Here is a 21,784-nt window from a genome sequence, read left to right as displayed (position 1 = left end):
AGCCTGGATGAGGCCCTTGGTGCCATGGTTGAGTTGATCAGGGGGAGAGGTTGGACTGGATGACTTGAAGGTCTTTCCCCACCTGGTTAATTCTGTATTCTGCTTGGTACCAAGCTGAAGATGTCACAAACCCAAAGACAGTGGAAGTGTTTGCCTCTGCCCCTTCCCAAAGGCTCTTGGTGGAACTCCACACAAATGCTGAGCAGAAGCCAAGGCAGAGGCATCATCCTGCCAGAGTGCAGGGCTCTGAGTTCTTCACTCAGCAACATGCAGCTGCAGAGGCCTTTGGTGATGGAGCGACCTCAGCACCCTCTGAGGTCCTCTGGGTGGTGAGGACAAATGCATCCTCATGTGGCACTCAGCATGCTGCCAGGATGTGGCCTCCTCTTGCTTTGGATGGAGTTCTGCTGCTGCAGCATTCAATTAACCACAGCAGCAAGGCCTCAGGAGCTGCTGCCCCCTTCTGCCCCTGATGAGGAGTCAAGGGCATCAAGCCAGCTTTCCCTGCCTCAAACACTCAGCTGCTGGGGCAGGTGGATGTGTGTGCAGACAGAGCCTGCACTGCTCTTCCAGTTCTTCAGCTGTGACACCAATTAACCAACTGAAACAGCACACTCAGAGCAAAGCATTCAAAGCCCCTGCTGCTTTGCCACTGCAAACAACTCTGCTGGCACAAAACTCTCACAGCCACGACTGAGCCTCTCTGAGCACCTTAGCATTTCACATGGCATCACTGAGGTGGCCTCTGATGTGTTCTGGATGCTGAAAAGAGGCTCCTCAAGACCAAAGAGGGTGGTGAGGAGCTGGCAATAGCATGGCATCCCCCTTTGCTGGCAGCAGCCATGCAGGAGGCCTTTACTGAGGGGAGAGGAGGGGAGGGGAGGGGAGGGGAGGATAGGGTAGGATAGGATAGGATAGGATAGGATAGGATAGGATAGGATAGGATAGGATAAACCAGGTTGGAAAAGACCTCAGAGATCATCCAGGCCAACCTCTCACCCAGCACCATCTGATCAACTAAACCATGGCACCAAGGGCCTCATCCAGGCTCTTCCTAAACACCTCCAGGGATGGGGACTCCACCACCTCCCTGGGCAGCACATTCCCATGGCCAATCTCTCTTGCTGGGAAAAATTTCTTCCTCACCTCCAGCCTAAACCTCCCCTGGCACAGCTTGAGACTGTGTCCTCTTGTTCTGGGGCTGGCTGCCTGGGAGAAGAGACCAACCCCCACCTGGCTCCAACCTCTCTTCAGGGAGTTGCAGAGAGCAAGAAGGTCTCCCCTGAGCCTCCTCTTCTGCAGGCTAAGCAACCCCAGCTCCCTCAGCCTCTCCTCCCAGGGCTGTGCTCCAGACCCCTCCCCAGCTTTGTTGCCCTTCTCTGTGTCACCTCAGATCAGCTTCAAAACCCAAGACAAAGATGCTCTGTCCTGAGCCATGTCCAAGGCCCATGTTCTTCCCCCTTTCATGCTTCCAAAGCACTCTCACCCTCCCACTGATGTCAGCTCATTGCCTCTGCAACAACTTCAGAAGGATCCAAGCCCACCCTGAGCTGTTTCCATGTTCCATGAGCTGCTCCCCACCACCATGCACCTGCAGGTGGTCTCCAGTTCCATTCCCCTGTGCCTCAAATGCAGCCCAGGGAATCAGGCATTGCAGAAGGTCTGCAAACCTCTCCCCACCTTGATGATGTTGTGTGCTCAGCTTCCTTCCAGCCTGCAGCTCCACCAGGCTCTGCCTCTCCACCTTGGCCAAGGCACAACAGCTGAACAATTTCTTGGCAGTCAATTCCCAGCCTCTCCCAAACTGATCTGAGTTTGCTCCTTCCCACCTGGCTCCTTGGTCAGCCTCTCAGCCATGGTGCAGGCAGCTGGGGAGCCCTGGCACAGAGCTGCTCCTGGCTGAGATGTCAGCAGCTCAGAGAGCAATCAGACAGAGGCTGCAGCACTGTGAGATGTTGAATCACACCCAGGTGTGCAAGGCAAGGCCCAGGCTCTCTGTGAGGATAAAGCTCAGTCTAAAGGCTCAGAGGGTTCTGGCTGCCCTCCAGCCCCAGCAGCAGCACAGATCTCCTGGGGTGGAGCAGGGAGGGGCAGCACTCACCGTTTTCTTCTCCCTTTTGGCTGGTGGAGGCTGCTGCTGCTGTGTAGGCACTATGATGGGTGCAGACTGGTAGACTGGCTGACTTGGGTAGAAAGGTGTTCCTGGGGGGGACAGGGCAGAAACCAGGGTGAGAAACTCTGTTCATGAAACAAAACACAGTGCAAGAGGTAGAACTGGAAACCTGCTCCTCACTCTTGGCAGGAAACAGCTTCTAACACAATCCCACACCCCAGGGCTGCTGGGGTGGGAAGGGACCTCTGGAGCTCAGCCAGCCCAACCCCCCCTGCCAAAGCAGGGCACCCACAGCACCCTGCCCAGCAGCACAAGGCCCAGGGGGGGTTGGAAGCTCTCCACACCAGGAGACTCCACAACCTCTCTGGGCAGCCTGCTCCAGGGCTCAGCACCCTCACACCAAACAACTTTCTCCTCCTGCTCAGCTCCAGCCTCCTGGGTGCCAGTTGGTGCCCCCTGCCCCTTGGCCTGGCCCTGGGCACCACTGAGCAGAGTCTGGCCCCAGCCTCTTGCCCCCCACAGCTCCTTTAGCTCTTGCTGAGCATTGCTCAGCTCCCCTCTGGGGCTGCTCTTCTGCAGGCTCTCAGCCCCAGGGCTCTCAGCCTTTGCTCCTCCCAGAGCTGCTCCAGGCCCCCCAGCAGCTTCAGAGCCTCCCCTGGACTCTCTCCAGCTGTTCCCTGTCCCTCTTGAACTGGGGAGCCCAGAACTGGACCCAGGACTCCAGATGTGGCCTCCCTTGGGCAGAGGAGAAGTGGAGGAGAACCTCCCTTGCCCTGCTGGCCACACTCTTCTTCATGCACCCCAGGTGACCATTGGCCTCTTGGCCAGCAGGGCACATTGCTGGCTCAGCTCAGCTGGTATCCAGCCTGTGTTTTGCTCTTCCCCCACTAAAGCAGAAGCTGCTGCTCCATCCTCATGAAGTCACTACTGCAGTTTTGTCTCTGTGAACAGAAAAGCTGATCCTGTGCATCCACCCTGAGAGGCTGCTGCACCCCAGGCAGGACAAGCCTCCTGGCCCATCCTGGGAGCCCTCTGCCTGACCTACAGGTTGGGGGTTGCTGGGCCTGGGATTCATTTACTGATTTGCCCTTTGGAGAGAAATCCAGCCAAAGCCTCACAAAGGACTGGAAGCTCAGCTCCAGCCAGAAAACTGATTTCCATGACCTGCTGTGCTCAGGCTGCAGGACAAGACAGGCAGGCCCATAGTTACTGCAGACCCACCCTGTGAGGCTGAGGACACTCACAACACCCACAGCAGTTCCATCATGGTTGTGTAAGAGGGACTCAGAATGCCCCAGTGCTTCATGCAGGTGCCAGGCACAACTAAAGCCAATCCAGCTGGTGGCCAGTGGCAAGCTGTGGCCCCCAGGGCTCCCTGCTGGCACCAGCTCTCTTGAAAAGCTTCATCACTGCTATGGATGAGAGGATTGCAGCACCTCAGTCAGTCTGCAGAGCACACCAAGCTGGGTGGGAAGCTGGTCTGCTGGAGGGCAGGAAGCACCACAGAGGGATCTGGCCAGGCTGGCTGGCTGGGTCAAGGCCAGTGGGATGAGGTTCAACTAGGCCAAGGGCTGGGTCCTGCACTTGGGTCACAACAACCCCATGAAGGCTCCAGGCCTGGGGCAGAGTGGCTGGGAAGTGCCCAGCAGAGAAAAAGACCTCGGGGTGTTGGTTGGCAGCAGCTGAAGATGAGCCCAGGGGGTGCCCAGGTGGCCAAGAAGGTCCCCAGCAGCCTGGGTTGGATCAGTAATGGTGTGGGCAGCAGGAGCAGGGCAGGGATCTTCTCCCTGTACACTGCTGAGGCCACACCTTGAGACCTGGGCTCAGTTTTGGGCTCCTCACTCCTAGAAGGACATTGAGGGCTGGAGCAGGTCCAGAAGAGGGCAGGGAAGCTGGGGAAGGGTCTGGAGAATTGGGCTGGGGAGGAGCAGCTGAGGGAGCTGGAGAAGAGGAGGCTGAGGGGAGACCTTCTGGTTCCCTCCAACTCCCTGAAAGAAGACTGGAGCCAGGTGGGGGTTGGGCTCTTCTCCCAAGGGACAGGACAAGAGGAGCCAGCCTCAAGTTGCTCCAGGGGAGGTTTAGGTTGGACATGAGGAACAATTTCTTTGCTGGCAGAGTGGTCAGGCTGCCAGGCTCTCAGAGGTGGTCAGAAAATGTGTGGACATGGCACTGTGGGACATGGTCCTGTGGTGCCCTGGCAGTGCTGGGCTGACAGTTGGACTTGAGGGACTTTAGAGGTCTTCTCCAACCTCAATGGTTCTCTGGTTCTAAAGGTGCCAGAGTGGAGCTGGCTTCTGCCTGTGGATCAGGTGCCAGGGGAACTTCTAAGATGGAGCTGGGTTCTTCCCTTCTAGGCACAGGTGCCAGCTGCACTGCCTGCCCTCACAGCTGGAGCTGCTCTGCCACTCAGCCACCCCTGAAACAGGCACAGAAACCTGCAGGGGCCTGCAACCAAAGCAGGAGGTGATTCTGTCATGGCAAGAGTGGGCAGGCACTGGCAGAGGCTGCCCAGGGAGGTGGCTGAGTCCCCAAGCCTGGCTGTGTTTCAAGGTGGTGTGGATGTGGTGCTTGGGGCTGTGGTTTAGGGGTGAGCCTTGCAGAGCAGGGCTCTGGGTTGGACTTGGTGACCCTGAGGCTCTGCTCCAGCCTGACTGTTCTGTGACTCTGCTCTGGGAGAGATCCCAGGAAAGCAACAAAGCCAGCCCAGAACCTCCAGAGGAGGCACTCCTCCAATGGAGACCTGGAGAGGCAAAGCCCAGAGCCAGCTCCTCTCTGCATGCTCAGAGTGAGGACTCTTCCCTGCTGGATGGGGACAGATCAGGCTGCTAGAGCCCTGCTGGCTCTGGTCACCCTTGGGTGCTGCCCTGAGGGTGGCCTGGATGACTCAGGCAACTTCAGATTCTGAACTCCAGGGCTGGCAGAGTGACTCCAGGTCTGGCCTTGGGCACAGAAGTCTCCATTGCTGTCCTCACAGCTTTGGGAAGCAAGAATCCTTCTGCAGCAGTGATGAAGCCTCAGCCTCTTCAGACCAAGACTGAGGCCATGCTGGGCAGGGGTACAGCCAGAGCCTGGAGAGCATGGGAGGCCAGGAGGAAGCCTGGGAGCCTCCCATGTGTTCATCACCCTCATGACCTACTCAGAGCCCCTTGGTGACCCTGGCCAGAGAGGAGCTGGAGCCACACTGCAGGCAGTGAGCAGCTCCAGGAAGAATCCTTCCTTTGTGCAAAAGCCTTTACAAAGGGCAGGACTCCCTCCTGGGAAGGAGCAGAGGTCCTGTGGCCAGCAGCCAAGTGGATTTTCAACACAACACTCAGCTCTGCACCTGCCCTCTGCTCCTTCCCAGCTCAGCAGCACCCAGGTTTCATTCTCCCTCCTTCCCATTCACCATCCCAAGCTCTTGCCCAGCACAAAGGAAGCTCACTGGGATCAAAAGAGCATCAAATGGGCAAACTGAGAGGTGTGGAAGGCAGTGGCCAGCTGGCCAAGGTTTCTCTGCTGCAGCATTTGCCCTCTTCACCTCCTTGCCAGCTCTGCCACCCTGCAGCGACTCTGAGCTCCAGAGCACAGCCCACAGCCAGCAGCAGTAGCCAGACCTGCACTGGCAGTTTGGTTGTCTCCCAGTGCCTGGTGAGAGACCAAACACTTCCAGGCCCTCTATGAACAGCAAGGAAGCAACAGGAGGGGAAGGTGGACGAGAGCAGCAAAGCTGCAAGCACAGGAGCACAGAATCGATTTGGTTGGAAGAGACCTCGAAGCTCAGCCAGTCCAACCCTGGCCCCAGCCCTGCCAGGGCACCACTGAACCATGGTCCTCAGCACCACCTCTCCAGGGCTTTCAAACCCCTCCAGGGCTGGGGACTGCAGCACTGCCCTGGGCAGCCTGGGCCAGGCCTTGAGACCCTCAGGAGGAAGAAACTGTTCCTCATGGCCAACGTAAACCTCTCCTGGGGCAACCTGAAGCCATTTCCTCTTGGCCTATTGTTTGTTCCTTGGGGGCTGGAACTGGATGAGCTTTAAGGTCCCTTCCAACCCAGCCCAGTGCAGGATGAAGCCCATGGGCTGTGCTTCTCCCTCAGTCAGTGCTGGGAGCAGGACTGCTGCCTGCTGTGCTGCTGTGGCCAGGCTGGGGGCTGGCTGGGGGCAGGGCTGCCAGATGCAGTCACAATACCTTAATAAATAACAATGATGGAGCAGGGCCTGAGGAGCAGCCTCCATTCTTGTTCACATCTGATTATGGGCAGCTCTGGGAGCTGCAGCCTCTCCTTCAGCAGCACAAACAATGCCCTGGCATAGGGAGCTCCTCAGGAGTGACTAATCAGGGCTGTGACACAGCCAATGGAGCAGCTCTTGGAAGTTCAAACAAATGCTAATCCATTTTGCTGCTGTAAATCTTCAGCTGGGACAGCACAGAAACACACCCAGGAAAGAACTCCCTTTGTAAGAGAATCTCCAAGCAGAACTCACCATAGGCATTGGGGAATTCTCCAGGACCTGGTCCTGGATAAAAGGGCCCTGGTCCTGGTGGCTGAACTGGATACTGCTGGGGGGGCCCAACATAGGGAGGGCCACTGTGACGATACTAGGAGGGAAAAAACAACCATCAGCTTGCAAAGAGTTGGGCAACTGCCTGCTGCCACTGACAGCATCTGGAACTGAGCCCTCCCCCCCCCAGGTCAGCAGGGATCTGGTTATCAACCCCATTAATTAGAGTCAGGAAAGTGCTGGTCAACAAAAGCAAGAGAGGTTAACTATGGCCTGTAAGGATGAGAGGAGGAGGCCAGGAGAGCTGAAGTAGAAACCACTCACTCCCTGGCTTCATCCACAGCAGGTTTTTTATGAGGCCCAAAGGTTTTAGAGCCATTGTGGAGCCAGTGAATCACTTGAGAGACATTCACAGCACTGAAGCTCTCCAGGAGCTTCCTTTCACACTGGTTGGGAGGCAGACATCACCTGGTCAGGGGATTCTGTCTTACTGCCATGCACAGAAGGAAAACTCTTTCCCAGCCAGGAAAGGATGGAGGCCGAATGTGCCACCCCCAGCCCTGCCTGCACCTCCCCTCCCGGCTCTGTGGCAGGCCTGGAGAGCATCCCAACAGAGAGCACAGGCTGCCCTGTGGGGGTGCTGTGCTGTTTTACCTGTGGGATACAGTACTGGGGGCCCTGAGGCATCGGGTAGGGCATTGGCAGGTGATTGACCATCATGATGTGCTGGTTGGTTTGGTAGACCGCGGTCGGCGTCTGCGCACCAGGACGGATGGAAGGGCTGCTGTTCTGGATGGTGGCTCTGGGAGGCTGGATCTGAGGCCTCTGGAAAAACTAGGGGCAGGGAGAGAGGGAGAGAGAGAACAAAGAGAGGGTCAGACCTTCTGGGAAAGAATTGGCAGCATCCTTCCAGCCTGACAGTTGTGCTGCTACCTCCAAAGGGTTGCCAACGCCTCCAGGAAACCGCAGGGCAAGGCCTGGCTGCAAAGGGCAAGGCCTGGCTGCAAAGGGCAAGGCCTGGCTGCAAAGGGGGCTGCAAAGGGCAAGGCCTGGCTGCAAAGGGGGCTGCAAAGGGCAAGGCCTGGCTGCAAAAGACCAGGCCTGGCTGCACAGGGCGAGGCCTGGCTGCAAAAGACCAGGCCTGGCTGCAAAGGGGGCTGCAAAGGGCAAGGCCTGGCTGCAAAGGGCAAGGCCTGGCTGCAAAGGGGGCTGCAAAGGGCAAGGCCTGGCTGCAAAAGACCAGGCCTGGCTGCACAGGGCGAGGCCTGGCTGCAAAAGACCAGGCCTGGCTGCAAAGGGGGCTGCAAAGGGCACGGCCTGGCTGCAAAGGGCACGGCCTGGCTGCAAAGGGCACGGCCTGGCTGCAAAGGGCACGGCCTGGCTGCAAAGGGCAAGGCCTGGCTGCAAAGGGGGCTGCAAAGGGCAAGGCCTGGCTGCAAAAGACAAGGCCTGGCTGCAAAGGGGGCTGCAAAGGGAGCTGCAAAGGGCAAGGCCTGGCTGCAAAGGGGGCTGCAAAGGGCAAGGCTCAAGCCTTCAAACTGACAGGGCAGGACAAGGTAAGGAAGGTTCAAGGCCAGCAGCTGTTTGCAGCTGGTGAATTGCAGGGCTCAGCTGGCAGAGCCAGCCTCAGCTAAAGCAGTTTGTCACAGAGGTTTTCCAGAGGTGGGGTGGCTGCCAAAAAGCCACCTCCATCAGTCTGCTGGGGGAACACTGAAGGCCACTGATCCAAGGTATGGCTCAGGTTGGAAGGGACCTTGGAGATCATCTACTCCAACCTTCATGCCGCGGAGCTCAAGGAGCTGCAGAGCAGCCCAAAAGCCAGGTTTGTAGCCAGGCCAGAGGCACCTCGTGCCTGCCCCTCACCCAAGCTGAGCCAGGTGACTTGCCCTCTGTTTCCAGAAAGCTGGCAACCTCTCCCAGGGTGGCACCAAACGCCTCTACCACGCTTGCATGAAGTGATGCCCCACGCAGATGGACCAGGTCCAGGAAACCAAGCAACCCACTGGGGCAGGCTCCGTCCTCCACCCTTCCATCAGCATCCATGGAGCATTCATGGCACTGCAGGACCTTTGCTGTGGACTCTTTGCAGTCTTGGAACCCAAGTCAGTAAGATGTGCATCAGACATGGAGGCATTCACCAACGGGGTGATGAGGGGAGTGAGAGGGACACTGAGGCCATGCAGAACCAGGAGTGAAAATTACCTGTATGGGTCTGAATCCTCCCTTCAAGAACGAAGCAAGAAAGCAGCAGGAAACAGAAAGAAAGCCAATGGAACAGCTTACAGATCAATAGGAAGGGACAGGAGGTCACATGCACCCTAACTGCACACAGCTCCAGGCACCTTTCTGTCCTGCTCTCACTCATCTCTCCCAGAGACAGCAAGAGAAAGCCACTGCAGGGCCACCGAGGACTCCCCTAGCAGAGTCCCAAGGCCAGGGGCAGAAACTCTGCTGGGAAATCTTACATGGAAGTGTAAAAAAGGACAAAAAAAAGCCCCAAGCAAACCATGCTGAACTGCCTCTGCAGAAAGACTTTGCTCTCTCTGCTCCTACAGCATCAAACATCTTTCCCTTCTGGCCTCTTTCAGGGCTACAGAGCCAGGAGCCAGAGCAGAAAGCCTGGCACCGAGCATGGAGTTGGTCTCCACTCCTGCCCCGAGCCAGGGCAGGTCTTTCATTGTCAGGTCTGCAGTCATTAAGTCATCAAAGATCCCCTGGAAGGCTGCTGAGTGGTGAAGGGCACTGATGAGAAGAGCAATGGTGTGGGGAGTGGTGAGAAGAGAGGAGAGTGGTGAGCACTGAGGGGTGAAGGCATGAGCTGGGGTGATCTGCTGCTGGGAAGGATGGGCAAGGGCAGCAGGAAGCTGGGATGCCACTGACATGACAATGACCTGGAAATGCTCCTTCTGCTGCTGCTGCTGGAGACCTTCTGCCACCTAAATTGTTCCCCATAGCAAATGATCTCTCCAGGAAAGCCAGAGGTGCCTCAGCTGAGCACAACAGTTTTACACCCAACCCTGTGGACCTGGATGAAGAGTTGCCACCAGCACACTGCCTGTGTGACCTGAACAAGGAGAAGGCAACAGCTTGAGGAGAAAAGCTTGGCAAAGAGCAAACCAGCATCACACCACCGTGCTCCTGCATCTCTACCAACCAGCTGGGGGGACCACAGGAGCAGGGCATGGCCCAAGGGCACAGGCTGAGCTCACAGGGAGAGCCTGCAGCGTTTCACAGCCAAAGACCTCACAAAGTCACAGGATCAGAGGTTGTTAGGGGTTGAAAGTGACCTCCAGAGATCTTCCAGTCCACCCCCCTGCCAGAGCAGGAGCAGAGAATCCAGCACAGGGCACACAGAACACATCCAGATGGGGCTGGAAAGGCTCCAGAGAAGGAGACTCCACAACCTCTCTGGGCAGCCTGCTCCAGGGCTCTGGGAGCCTCACAGTCAAGAAGTTCCTCCTCATGCTGAGGTGGAACCTCCTGTGCTGGAGTTTATATCCACTGCCCCTTCTCTTATCCCAGGGCACAGTGAGCAAAGCCTGTCCCTGTCCCCTCCCTCCTGACCCCCAGCCCTCAGATATTTATAGACACTTATTAAATCCCCTCTCAGTCTTCTCTCCAGACTGAACAGCCCCAGGGCTCTCAGCCTCTCCTCCCCAGGCAGTGCTGCAGTCCCTTCAGCATCCTCATAGCCCTCCCTTGGATTCTCTGCAGCAGATCCCTGTCCCTCCTGAGCTGGGCAGCCCAGAGCTGGATGCAATATTCCAGGTGAGGTCTCAGCAGGGCAGAGTAGAGGAGGAGGAGAACCTCCCTGGCTCTGCTGGCCACACTCCCGAGTGCAAGTCCTGCCTCCTGTCACTGAGCAGTGACTGCTCCTCACTGGTCAGCAGGTTACAGCAGAAGTCTCCCCACAGGGTGTTGTGGAGAGAAGCAAAGCCAAGAGCCAGCACACCTCTCTCTGTCTCTCTCTGCAGCGTGCAAAGGGGCTGGAGGCTGAGGTGGGACCTGACCCTCCACTGACAGCAAACCACATCCCAGGGCAGGGTGAAGAAACCTTCACTGCAAGGGATGGAGCCCAGACCTGTGTGAGCCACAGGCATGAACCCTGCTCCTCAGGCTTCTGCTGCACCTCCAGCAGCTGCCAACACAGCACTGAGACACTGCCAGCAGCACAGACTCCTGGTCTGCAGAGAGCTGCTTGCTCCCATCAGTGCCAGCTGCTGCCCACCAGCTGCTGAGATGTCATCTCTGGGGCTGACACACTGATGAAGCTCCAGTATCTCCTTCCTGCCACAGCAGGAGGCAGAGAAGAGGCCTCTGTGCCCCAGGTGTGCTCCAAGGCTCGCTCCTGCATCCAGCACCAGACACCACTGTGGCAGTGCTAAGCTGTTCCCCAGCAGCTGCACCTCCAGTGAGGCAACTCTAGGTTCATAGATTGACACAAAGGGTTGGGGTGGAAGGGACCTCAGAGATCCAGTGGCAAACCTCCCTGCCATGGGAGGGACACCTCTCAACCAGACTCAGCTGCCCAAGGCCTCATCCAGCCTGGCTTTGAGCACCCCCACAGAGGAGGCAGCCACAGCCTCCCTGGGCAGCCTGTGCCAGAGCCTCAGCAGCCTCACACTTCCTCAGCTCCACTCTAACCCTGCTCTGCCCCTTGGCCTGGCTCAGACACCCTCAGGAAGAGTCCCTCTGCAGCCTTCCTGCAGGATCCCTCCAGGCACTGCCAGGCAGCTCTGAGGTCCCTCCAGAGTCTCTCTGCAAAGTCTGCTGTGCCTTCAGCTCCTCCACTTGCACCAATTCTCCAGGCCTTGTGGCATCAGCAGAGCACTCTGCAGGTGATCTGGAAGGGGTTTACTGTCCAGAAGGAGGACCACCTGCTGGGCAAACTGCTGTGTGCTCCATCCTGGTTCCTGTCCCTCCAGCAATAACCAAAGTCCTTCTTAGCAAGGCCTCCCCAGCCTGAGCACCAGGAGAGTCACAGCTCAGACACTGTCTCTCTTCTGGGTGCAGGGTTTGGAGTGGAGCACCTACAGGACTCACTCAGAACCAGCATGAAGGTTCCCTGGGCCACAGCAAGGCTTCTGATGGGAATCCTCTGTTACAGCAACCCTTCCCTGACTGCCTTCTGCAAAATCACAGTCCTGCTGTGTCAGCAAGTTTGCAGCTGACAGCGAGCTGGGAGCAGATGTTGGTCAGTTAGAGGGCAGAAGGGCTCTGCAGAGGGACCTTGCCAGGCTGGGCAGATGGGCAGAGGCCAACAGGATGGCATTCAACAAGTCCAAGTGCCAGGGGCTGCACTTTGGCCACGGCAACCCCAGGCAGAGCTACAGGCTGGGGGCAGAGTGGCTGAGAGCTGCCAAAGAGAGAGGGACCTGGGGGTGCTGATTGACAGCTGCCTAAACACGAGCCAGCAGTGTGCCCAGGTAGCCAAGAGGGCCAAGGGCATCCTGGCCTGCATTAGGAATAGTGTGGCCAGCAGGAGCAGGGAGGTCATTGTGCCCCTGGACTCTGCATTGGTTAGGCCACACCTTGAGTCCTGTGTCCAGTTCTGGGCTCCTCAGTTGAAGAAGGACATTGAGAGACTTGAAGGTGTCCAGAGAAGGGCAACAAGGCTGGGGAGGGGTCTGGGGCACAGCCCTGGGAGGAGAGGCTGAGGGAGCTGGGGTTGCTTAGCCTGCAGAAGAGGAGGCTCAGGGGAGACCTTCTTGCTCTCTGCAACTCCCTGAAGGGAGGTTGGAGCCAGGTGGGGGTTGGGCTCTTCTCCCAGGCACCCAGCCCCAGAACAAGAGGACACAGTCTCAAGCTGTGCCAGGGGAGGTTTAGGCTGGAGGTGAGGAGAAAGTTCTACACAGAGAGAGTCATTCATCATTGGGATGTGCTGCCCAGGGAGGTGGTGGAGTCCCCATCCCTGGAGGTGTTCAAGAGGGGATTGGATGTGGCCCTTGGTGCCATGGTCTAGTTGTGAGGTCTGTGGAGACAGCTTGGACTCCATGATCCTTGGGGTCTCTTCCAACCTTAGTTATACTGTGACTGTGATACTGTGATGATGGTCACATCAGAGTGCAACTTGCTACACAGCCACCCAGCAACCTCAGCTCCTGTGCAGGCAATCTCCAAGCCATGGTCCCATCCCTTATCTGCCCCCCTTTGCTAAGGAGGGGAGCAGCTGAGCAGCTCCCCAGGAGCCAGCAGTGCCCTCCTGCAGCCCAGCTGGCAGCTGTGTGCTGGGCTGCAGCCAGAGGAGTGTGGGCAGCAGGGCAGGAGAGGGGATTCTGCCCCTGGGCTCTGCTCTGCTGAGAAAGTTCTTCCCAGAAAGAGTAACTGGCCAGGGGAATGTGCTGCCCAGAGAGGTGGTGGAGTCCCCATCCCTGGAGGAGTTCAAAAAAGGCTTGGATGTGGCACTTGGAGCCATGGTTTAGTTGTCAGGAGGTGCTGGGTGACAGCTTGGACTTGCTGATCTCTGAGGTCTTTTCCAGTCTTACTGATTCTGTGATTCTGTGACCTCACCTCCAATCCTGCCTCCAGCTCTGTGTCTCCAGCAGCAGAAGGACACAGAGCTGCTGGAGGGAGCCCAGAGGAGGCCACAGAGATGATCCCAGGGCTGGAGCAGCTCTGCTGGGAGCACAGGCTGAGGGAGCTGGGGCTGTGCAGCCTGGAGGCTCCAGGGGGACCTCAGAGCTGCCTGCCAGGACCTGAAGGCATCCTGCAGGAAGACTGCAGAGAGACTTTTGCTGAGGGGGTCTGAGCCAGGCCAAGGGGGAAGGGTTTGGAGCTGAGGCAGAGCAGGGTTAGAGTGGAGCTGAGGAAGAAGTTCTTCAGTGTGAGGCTGCTGAGCCTCTGGCACAGGCTGCCCAGGGAGGCTGTGGCTGCCTCCTGCCTGGGGGTGTTGAAGGCCAGGCTGGATGGAAGCCTTGAGCAACCTGGGCTAGCTGTGAGCCATCCCTGCCCATGGCAGGGGGTTGGAGTAGATAACCTCTGAGATCCCTTCCACCCTGAGCCATTCAGGGTTCTATGAAATGCTCTTTTTACTCTTTCCTCCTAAGGCTGCTTCTTTATCTACTCACAGAGGAGCACAACCAAACCCCTCTCAGCTGTTGCTTCCCTAAGGTGCCTCCAGCCTGCTCCTTTCCCAGGCTCTCACCACCCTGGCTGCCCTTCCTCCACCTGCTCAAGAAGCCTTCATGGAAGGCAAAGAGGCAGAACTGCACACAGGCTCCAGGCACTGCTGTCCCAGCACCAAGCAATACAGCAGCAAAACCTCAACTGGAAACTGGAGCTAAAATCACCCTGGGACTCACACAGGGATCCCTGCTGCTCTCTCTGCTGCTGCTCTCCCTGCTGCTGCTCTCTCTGCTGCTCTCTCTGCAGGGCTTGGGGTGGTGTTCAAAAGCTGTGAGCACAGCCAGGGGCGAGTGACTGCTTTGGTGCTGCTGAGCTTACACAACCCCAGCCTCAAAGCCTCCCTCCTGAGTTACACAACTGAAGCATGAGGGAAGTTCCCCCTGTGAGATCTGCTCTCAAGCACAGAGTCAGGGAATTGTTTGGGTTGGAAAAGTCCTCCAAGATCCAACCCAACCAGCAACCCAACCCCAGCATGGCCACCAAACCATGGCCCCAGGTGCCATGGGCACACAGCTCTGGAGCACCTCCAGGGATGGGGACTCCACCACCTCCCTGGGCAGCCTGTTCTAATCCATGACCACACTTGCAGGACAGAAATTGTTCCTCATCTCCAACCCAAACCTCCCCTGGCACAATTTCAGGCCATTTCCTCTTGCCCTCTCTCTTGTTTCTTGGGAGCAGAGCCCAGCCCCCACCTGGCTCCAGCCTCCTCTCAGGGAGCTGCAGAGAGCAAGGAGGTCTCCCTCAGCCTCCTCTTCTCCAGGCTCAACACCCCCAGCTCCTTCAGCTGCTCCTCCCCAGCTGTTCTCCAGACCCTTCCCCAGCTCTGTTGCCCTTCTCTGGCCCTGCTCCAGCCCTCAGTGTCCTTCTGGGAGTGGGGAGCCCAAAACTGAACCCAGGATTGGAGGTGCAACTTCCCCAGTGCCCAGTCCAGGGGCACCATCCCTGCCCTGCTCCTGCTGGCCCCAGCCCTGCTGATCCAGGCCAGGATGGAATCCTTCTCTATGTCTTGGCTTTGGGAAGAACAGAGCTCAACAGCCATCAGCCTCCTGCATGGGCTGGTGTTAAATGTTCTTCTCTCCACTCTCAGTCCCCACCAGAGGCAGAGACTTTGGGATTCAAGGGAATGCAGAGCTGCTGAGAAGCCCAGCCCTGTGCAGAGAGCCCAGCTCCCTGGCCTGATCCAGCAGATGACACAACTGGGAATGAAGCCTGAGGTGCCAGTCTGATGGTGCCAGCTTCCCTCAGGCCAGCACAACCACCCTCCAAACGGAGCAGAGTCAAAACCCTACCAGAAAGGCAGCTGTGGAGGGACAGAGCTGGGCAACACACTTGGAAATGCCACAATTTAAGCTGCAGACACCAGGGGCCCAGGGAGCCAGGGCCCAGGGTCACAGCCAGCTCCAGAGGGAAGCTTTAAATCAGGTTATGACAGACTGCTGGAAAGGTCCCACCAGGAAAGCCACCAAGTGCTGCAGGGCTTCCCCCCAAGGGGCAGGAGGACATGGAATGGCTCCCCTGGATCATCTGCCTTGGGAATGACCAAGGCAAGAACCAAGGAGCTGCTGCCCAGCCAGGTGTGCTCAGCACTGTGCAGTCTGACACAGACCTGAAGCTAGGGTCAGCAGCAAAAGCATCTAAACAAGAGGTCACCTCTGCTGTCCCCTGCATGGCCCCAGCACCCCACAAGCATCCTTCCACTGCTGCTGCCACTGCAGCTCCCTCCAGGCACAAACAAGGGCAAAGGCCTCTTCTGCTCCTGCTCTGGCAGGTCCCTGCCTGCAAGCTGCTCTCTGAGGAGAAGGAACAAAGATCCTGCAGCCAGAGCAGGGAGAGCAGCAGCACAGGGAGGGGATTCTGCCCCTCTGCTCTGCCCTGCCCCCACCTGCAGCACTGCCTCCAGCTCTGGTGAAGGACCTGGAGCTGCTGGAGAGGCTCCAGAGGAGGCCAGGCTGGATGTGGCTCTGGGCAACCTGCTGTGGTGTGAGGTGTCCCTGCCCATGGCAGGGAGTTAGAACTGGATGAGCCTTGAGGTCTCTTCCAACCCTGACAGTTCTGTGGTTCTATGACCAGAGGGCTGAGACCCTCCCCTGTGAAGATGGGCTGAGGTAGCTGGGGCTGTGCAGCCTGGAGAAGGCTCCAGGGAGACCTCAGAGCAGCCTTCCAGCACCTGAAGGGCTCCAGGAGAGCTGGGGAGGGACTCTGGACAAGGGCTGGGAGTGCCAGGATGAGGACAATGGCTCTGAGCTGGGAGAGAGGAGACTGAGACTGGAGATGAGGAAGAAATTCTTGAGAGTGAGGCTGGGGAGACTCTGGCACAGGCTGCCCAGGGAGGCTGTGGCTGTCCCCTGCCTGGAGGTGTTCAGGACCAGGCTGGATGAGGCCTTGAGCAGCCTGGGCTGGGGGGAGGTGTCCCTGCCCATGGCAGGGGGCTGGAACTGGCTGAGCTTTAAGGTCCCTTCCCACCCAACCCACCCAGAGAGTGATCAGCTTTTCTGGGGGTCTGTGCCCACTTAGCTGCTCTCCTGTCACACAACTGCCCCCAAGGTGCTCAGCTCCACAGTGACAAACTGCTCAGACTGAGAGGGGCAAAGGGAGAACAAGAGAATAATTCTCCTGGAATAACCCTCCCAGGGCTGCCCTGGCCCCACACCTGCAGGGACTGCAGTTGGGCTTTTTCCTCTTCACTTGGTGGAAACAACCTGGCTCCTTCTCAGCCAAAAGCAGGAAGAGTGACACAGCAACAGTTCAGTCTTGAGAGCTTCCCTGCCCTTGCCCTGCTCTTCTCCTGCTCTCCACCACCACCACTGCCCTCTCAAAAGCTACAAGAAGTAAAATCAGCAGCCAGGGGAAAAGAGCTGTGGCAAAGATGGACAGAGAGGGTGACAGCAAAGACAGACTTGGACACCTTGACTAGGACAAGAAGGGACCTGGGAAGTTGCCCCAGGGGAGGTTTAGGTTGGCCATGAGGAACAATTTCTTCCCCTTGAGGGCTGCCCAGGCCTGGCCCAGGCTGCCCAGGGCAGTGCTGCAGTCCCCAGCCCTGGAGGGGTTTCAAAGCCCTGGAGAGGTGGTGCTGAGGGCCATGGTTCAGTGGAGCCCTGGCAGGGCTGGGTTGGACTGGGTGATCTGAAAGGTCTCTTCCAACCAAGATGGTTCTATGATTCTCTCTGCCCTGCTGCTGAAGAGGTCCTCTGGCTATTTCTGCCACCCCACCAAGCCCTGCCCACGAGTCTCACCAGCCAGAGCAGCTCCTGTCCCTGTCCTCAGGGCACTGCTGGCTTACAAAGCCCAGGTCACACACCAGCGAGACAACAAAGACTCCTCAAAGCCTGCTGCCACAGCCTGAGTCCAACCAACCCCAACACTGGAATGCCAGGGCACCAGCAGGCCTGAGCTGCAGAGTCCTTTGCCTTGCTCCTCTCTGACAGGCTGGATTCCCTCCAGGATGCAAAGGCCTGGTTCATCTTGGTGTCCTCAGCTCAGGACACTGAACCTACCAACAAGGCTGGGAAACACTCAGCCAAGGCTCTAGCAAGCTGAGAACAGCAGAGCCCAGCAGCAGCTGGCAGCCACCTCTAAGAGCAGAGCAAAAGACCTCAGGAGCAGCTGGCAACCACCTCTGTGACCTGACCAACAGCAGCTGGCTACCACCTCTGTGACCTGACCAACAGCAGCTGGCCACCACCTCTGTGACCTGACCAACAGCAGCTGGCTACCACCTCTGTGACCTGAGCAACAGCAGCTGGCCACCATCTCTATGAGCTGACCAACAGCAGCTGGCCACCACCTCTGTGACCTGACCAACAGCAGCTGGCCACCACCTCTGTGACCTGAGCAACAGCAGCTGGCCACCATCTCTATGAGCTGACCAACAGCAGCTGGCCACCACCTCTGTGACCTGACCAACAGCAGCTGGCCACCACCTCTGTGACCTGAGCAACAGCAGCTGGCCACCACCTCTGTGATCTGAGCAACAGCACCTGGCCACCACCTCTATGAGCTGACCAACAGCAGCTGGCCACCACCTCTGTGACCTGAGCAACAGCAGCTGGCCACCACCTCTGTGACCTGAGCAACAGCAGCTGGCCACCACCTCTGTGATCTGAGCAACAGCACCTGGCCACCACCTCTATGAGCTGACCAACAGCACCTGGCCACCACCTCTGTGACCTGACCAACAGCAGCTGGCCACCACCTCTATGAGCTGACCAACAGCAGGTGGCCACCACCTCTATGAGCAGAGTAGAAGACCTCAGGAGCAGCTGGCCACCATCACTATGAGCAGACCAGCAGAGCCCAACAGCACCTGGCCACCACCTCTATGATCTGACCAACTGCACCTGGCCACCACCTCTATGAGCTGACCAACAGCAGCTGACCACCACCTCTATGAGCTGACCAACAGCAGCTGGCCACCACCTCTGTGACCTGAGCAACAGCAGCTGGCCACCACCTCTGTGACCTGAGCAACAGCAGCTGGCCACCACCTCTGTGACCTGAGCAACAGCAGCTGGCCACCACCTCTGTGATCTGAGCAACAGCACCTGGCCACCACCTCTATGAGCTGACCAACAGCACCTGGCCACCACCTCTGTGACCTGACCAACAGCAGCTGGCCACCACCTCTATGAGCTGACCAACAGCAGGTGGCCACCACCTCTATGAGCAGAGTAGAAGACCTCAGGAGCAGCTGGCCACCATCACTATGAGCAGACCAGCAGAGCCCAACAGCACCTGGCCACCACCTCTATGATCTGACCAACTGCACCTGGCCACCACCTCTATGAGCTGACCAACAGCAGCTGACCACCACCTCTATGAGCTGACCAACAGCACCTGGCCACCACCTGTAGGAGCTGACCAACTGCACCTGGCCACCACCTCTAGGAGCTGACCAACAGCACCTGGCCACCACCTCTGTGAGCTGACCAACAGCACCTGGCCACCACCTGTAGGAGCTGACCAACTGCACCTGGCCATCACCTCTGTGAGCTGACCAACAGCACCTGGCCACCACCTCTAGGAGCTGACCAACTGCACCTGGCCACCACCTCTAGGAGCTGACCAACTGCACCTGGCCACCACCTCTAGGAGCTGACCAACTGCACCTGGCCACCACCTCTAGGAGCTGACCAAGAGCAGCTGACCACCACCTCTATGAGCTGGGCAGGAGAGGCCAGCAGCAGTTGGCCAGCAGTGGCCAGCAGCAGTTGGCCAGCAGCTGGGCAGCAGAGGCCAGCAGCAGTTGGCCAGCAGAGGCCAGCAGCAGTTGGCCAGCAGCTGGGCAGCAGTGGCCAGCAGCAGCTGGGCAGCAGCTCCCCAGGCTGCCCTGTGCCAGGCAGGAGGTGCCCAGGGGGTGGCTGTGCAGCGCGGCGGCGGTGCCTGAGCCCTGCCTGTGGGACTCTGCTGCAGGCAGCTGGTTAGCAGCAGGGTTAGCCAGGTGCCAGCAGCTCCTCCTGGGGCTGGTTTGGGAAGGGGGGGTTAGTGGGTGCAGCACCTCCACCCCCCTCCCCAGGCAGTTAGTGGGGGTGAGAAGCAAGGGGCAGGTACTGTACCTGGTGATGGGCAGGTCGAGGCCCCGCTGCAAACTGAGGCAAGGCGAGGAAACAAACACAAAAGGAAAGGCACAAAGAGTCAGAAACACCACAAGGGAACCAAAATGTCACACTCTATGCAAAAACAAACCCAGGAGGGGGCAGGAAAAAAACCAAACCAAACCAAACCAAAACCAACAAAGCAACCAAACACAAACAACCACAAAAACAACCCAGTGGAAAGCTTGGCTGCAGGACAGGGACAGACAGAGGTGCTGAGGCCTAGCGGGGGCCAAGTGCTGCTCCAGAGCCAGGAGGGCACAGCCAAAGCTGCTGGGGGCATTCTGAAGGCAGTGTGTGGACACAGGCATTCTGAACCCTGCCTGGGATAAGAAACCCAAACCAAACCAACCACAAAACCAACTCAAAACAAGCAGCAGTGGAGGACTGTGAGTGTTGCAGGGGGAGGCCAATGGTTCAAGCAGTTGGATTCAGCCCTTCCAAACATCTGGTGGGAGCAAAGGATGGAGACTTGTGGCTGTGAGAGGCTGAGAGCCAGGCAGGCAGGGACAGTGCCCAGAACCCTCTTTCTGAGGTGGGTTTGTCACCCCCATCTAGAAGCAGAGGAGATGGGGCACCCCCTGATGTCCCCAGGGGGCAGAGCAGGGCAGGTGCTGGGGCCCAGCCCTGTGCTCAGGCTCCTACAGCACTTCCCAGCCCCTGGAGCTCCAGAGGGAGCAGAGGGCTCAGGGCTGCACATGCTCAGTGAACATTCCAAGCAGCTTCCAGGCAGCAGCTGGCTGTTAGAACAGAAATAAAGATGAATGCAGGAAATGGAAAAGACAGATGAGGAAGGTGTCCTCTGCCAGCAGCCCAGCTCACTCCTTAAACCCTTAAGTCTCAGTGTCATGAGCAGAGCCCCAGGAAGAGAGGTGATAAACCTGCTGAGAACAGCTCCACTAATTGAAGGGAGCAAAGGAGACTGGATCCTGGGGTGGCCTTTTGCCCACCTGCTGCAGGGTCTGCTGGCTCAGGGACTCCCTGCACCCCCTGAAGCACAGGGTGCAGCCCACCTCTGCCTCAGGGACTCCCTGCACCCCCTGAAGCACAGGGTGCAGCCCACCTCTGCCTCAGGGACTCCCTGCACCCCCTGAAGCACAGGGTGCAGCCCACCTCTGCCACAGGGACTCCCTGCACCCCCTGAAGCACAGGGTGCAGCCCACCTCTGCCACAGGGACTCCCTGCACCCCCTGAAGCACAGGGTGCAGCCCACCTCTGCCACAGGGACTCCCTGCACCCTCTGAAGCACAGGGTGCAGCCCACCTCTGCCACAGGGACTCCCTGCACCCCCTGAAGCACAGGGTGCAGCCCACCTCTGCCACAGGGACTCCCTGCACCCCCTGAAGCACAGGGTGCAGCCCACCTCTGCCACAGGGACTCCCTGCACCCCCTGAAGCACAGGGTGCAGCCCACCTCTGCCACAGGGACTCCCTGCACCCCCTGAAGCACAGGGTGCAGCCCACCTCTGCCACAGGGACTCCCCAGGCTTCACTGCTTTGCTTCCTGCCTCAGAAGAGGGCTCACCACTGCCTGCTAATTGCTGATTTGCTTAATTAAGAGAGGGTTTTCAGCAAGAAAAAGTGGATGGGGAGGCTTCACCTGCAGCCCTGCCTCCCAAAGCTGAGGAGCAAAGTGTAGGCAGTCACTGCCCCAGCTGCTTTTCTCCCTCACAAACAATTTCCTCACCTCTGCTTCAGATTTCCAAGAACCAGGCTGCTGAAACCTGTGTTTATCTACTCCTCCTACCTTCACCTCACTGTGACACTTGGATGGGAAGGCAGAAAAGCCTTCAGAAATGAGAGAAGAGGCAGGAATGGACTCTTTCCAGTACAAGAGCTGGCAGAGAATGAGCTGCACTGATGCAACTCAAGAGGTTCCCACCCTTGATGATTCTTCCTAAGCCTCACATTAAAGAAGGAGAGGTAAATGGGGAGCACCTTGTGAGCCCAGCAAGCTAAAAATGTCCACTTCAGGATGAAAAGCAGGACAGAAGCCCTCAGAGAGCCCCCAGCATCCTCCCAGGGCTCAGGGTGTGAAGAGATGGTGGCTGTGCTGATGGTCCTACAGGGCTGAGTCTCCATGTGCTTCAAGTCCTGCTCAGGAAGAACTCCTCAGAACCAGCTGCAACCTCTTGTGCTTGAGAAAAGGGAACAAAGCTCCTCCTGGAAGGGCTGACAGGCTCCATGGCACACAGCAAGGACCAAAACTGAACCAAGAAGACCAACAGTTGGGTGCAAACACCTGGTGCTGCTTAATCTGGGGGCTGAAGCAGCCCTCTGCTCGCTGCTCCACAGGGAAGCTTGGCTCTGTGCTTAAACCAAGAGCTGGAAGCTGATGTCTTAAGGAGCTGGAGCCTAGTCCGTGGTGAGAAGTGCTGCAAGAAGAAAGGAATGAAGCACAGCCTGGAAGTCAGTGGAAACCCTCCTGGGTCTGTTTGGTGCTGGTCACTGCTGGCCATGGAGGTTGGA

The 21,784-nt window shown here is 58.0% G+C and overlaps 1 protein-coding gene across 1 annotated transcript in view; it reads right to left on the bottom strand.

The window, feature by feature from the left end:
* EIF4G3 (eukaryotic translation initiation factor 4 gamma 3) overlaps nucleotides 1–21,784 on the bottom strand; it is a 167,287-nt gene that overhangs the window by 100,824 nt on the left and 44,679 nt on the right. The window contains exons 5-9 of the mRNA XM_054175939.1: nucleotides 19,278–19,310; nucleotides 8,797–8,817; nucleotides 7,249–7,428; nucleotides 6,577–6,691; nucleotides 2,102–2,202 (exon numbers count right to left, since the gene is read on the bottom strand). Of these exons, the coding sequence (XP_054031914.1) occupies nucleotides 2,102–2,202; nucleotides 6,577–6,691; nucleotides 7,249–7,428; nucleotides 8,797–8,817; nucleotides 19,278–19,310 (450 nt within the window). The remainder of the gene's footprint in view (nucleotides 1–2,101; nucleotides 2,203–6,576; nucleotides 6,692–7,248; nucleotides 7,429–8,796; nucleotides 8,818–19,277; nucleotides 19,311–21,784) is intronic.

This window comes from Dryobates pubescens, chromosome 33, assembly GCF_014839835.1.
Source record: "Dryobates pubescens isolate bDryPub1 chromosome 33, bDryPub1.pri, whole genome shotgun sequence".
Classification (NCBI taxonomy): domain Eukaryota; kingdom Metazoa; phylum Chordata; class Aves; order Piciformes; family Picidae; genus Dryobates; species Dryobates pubescens.
Note: the sequence above shows the minus strand (reverse complement) of the source record. Positions and strands in the feature narration are given on the sequence as shown.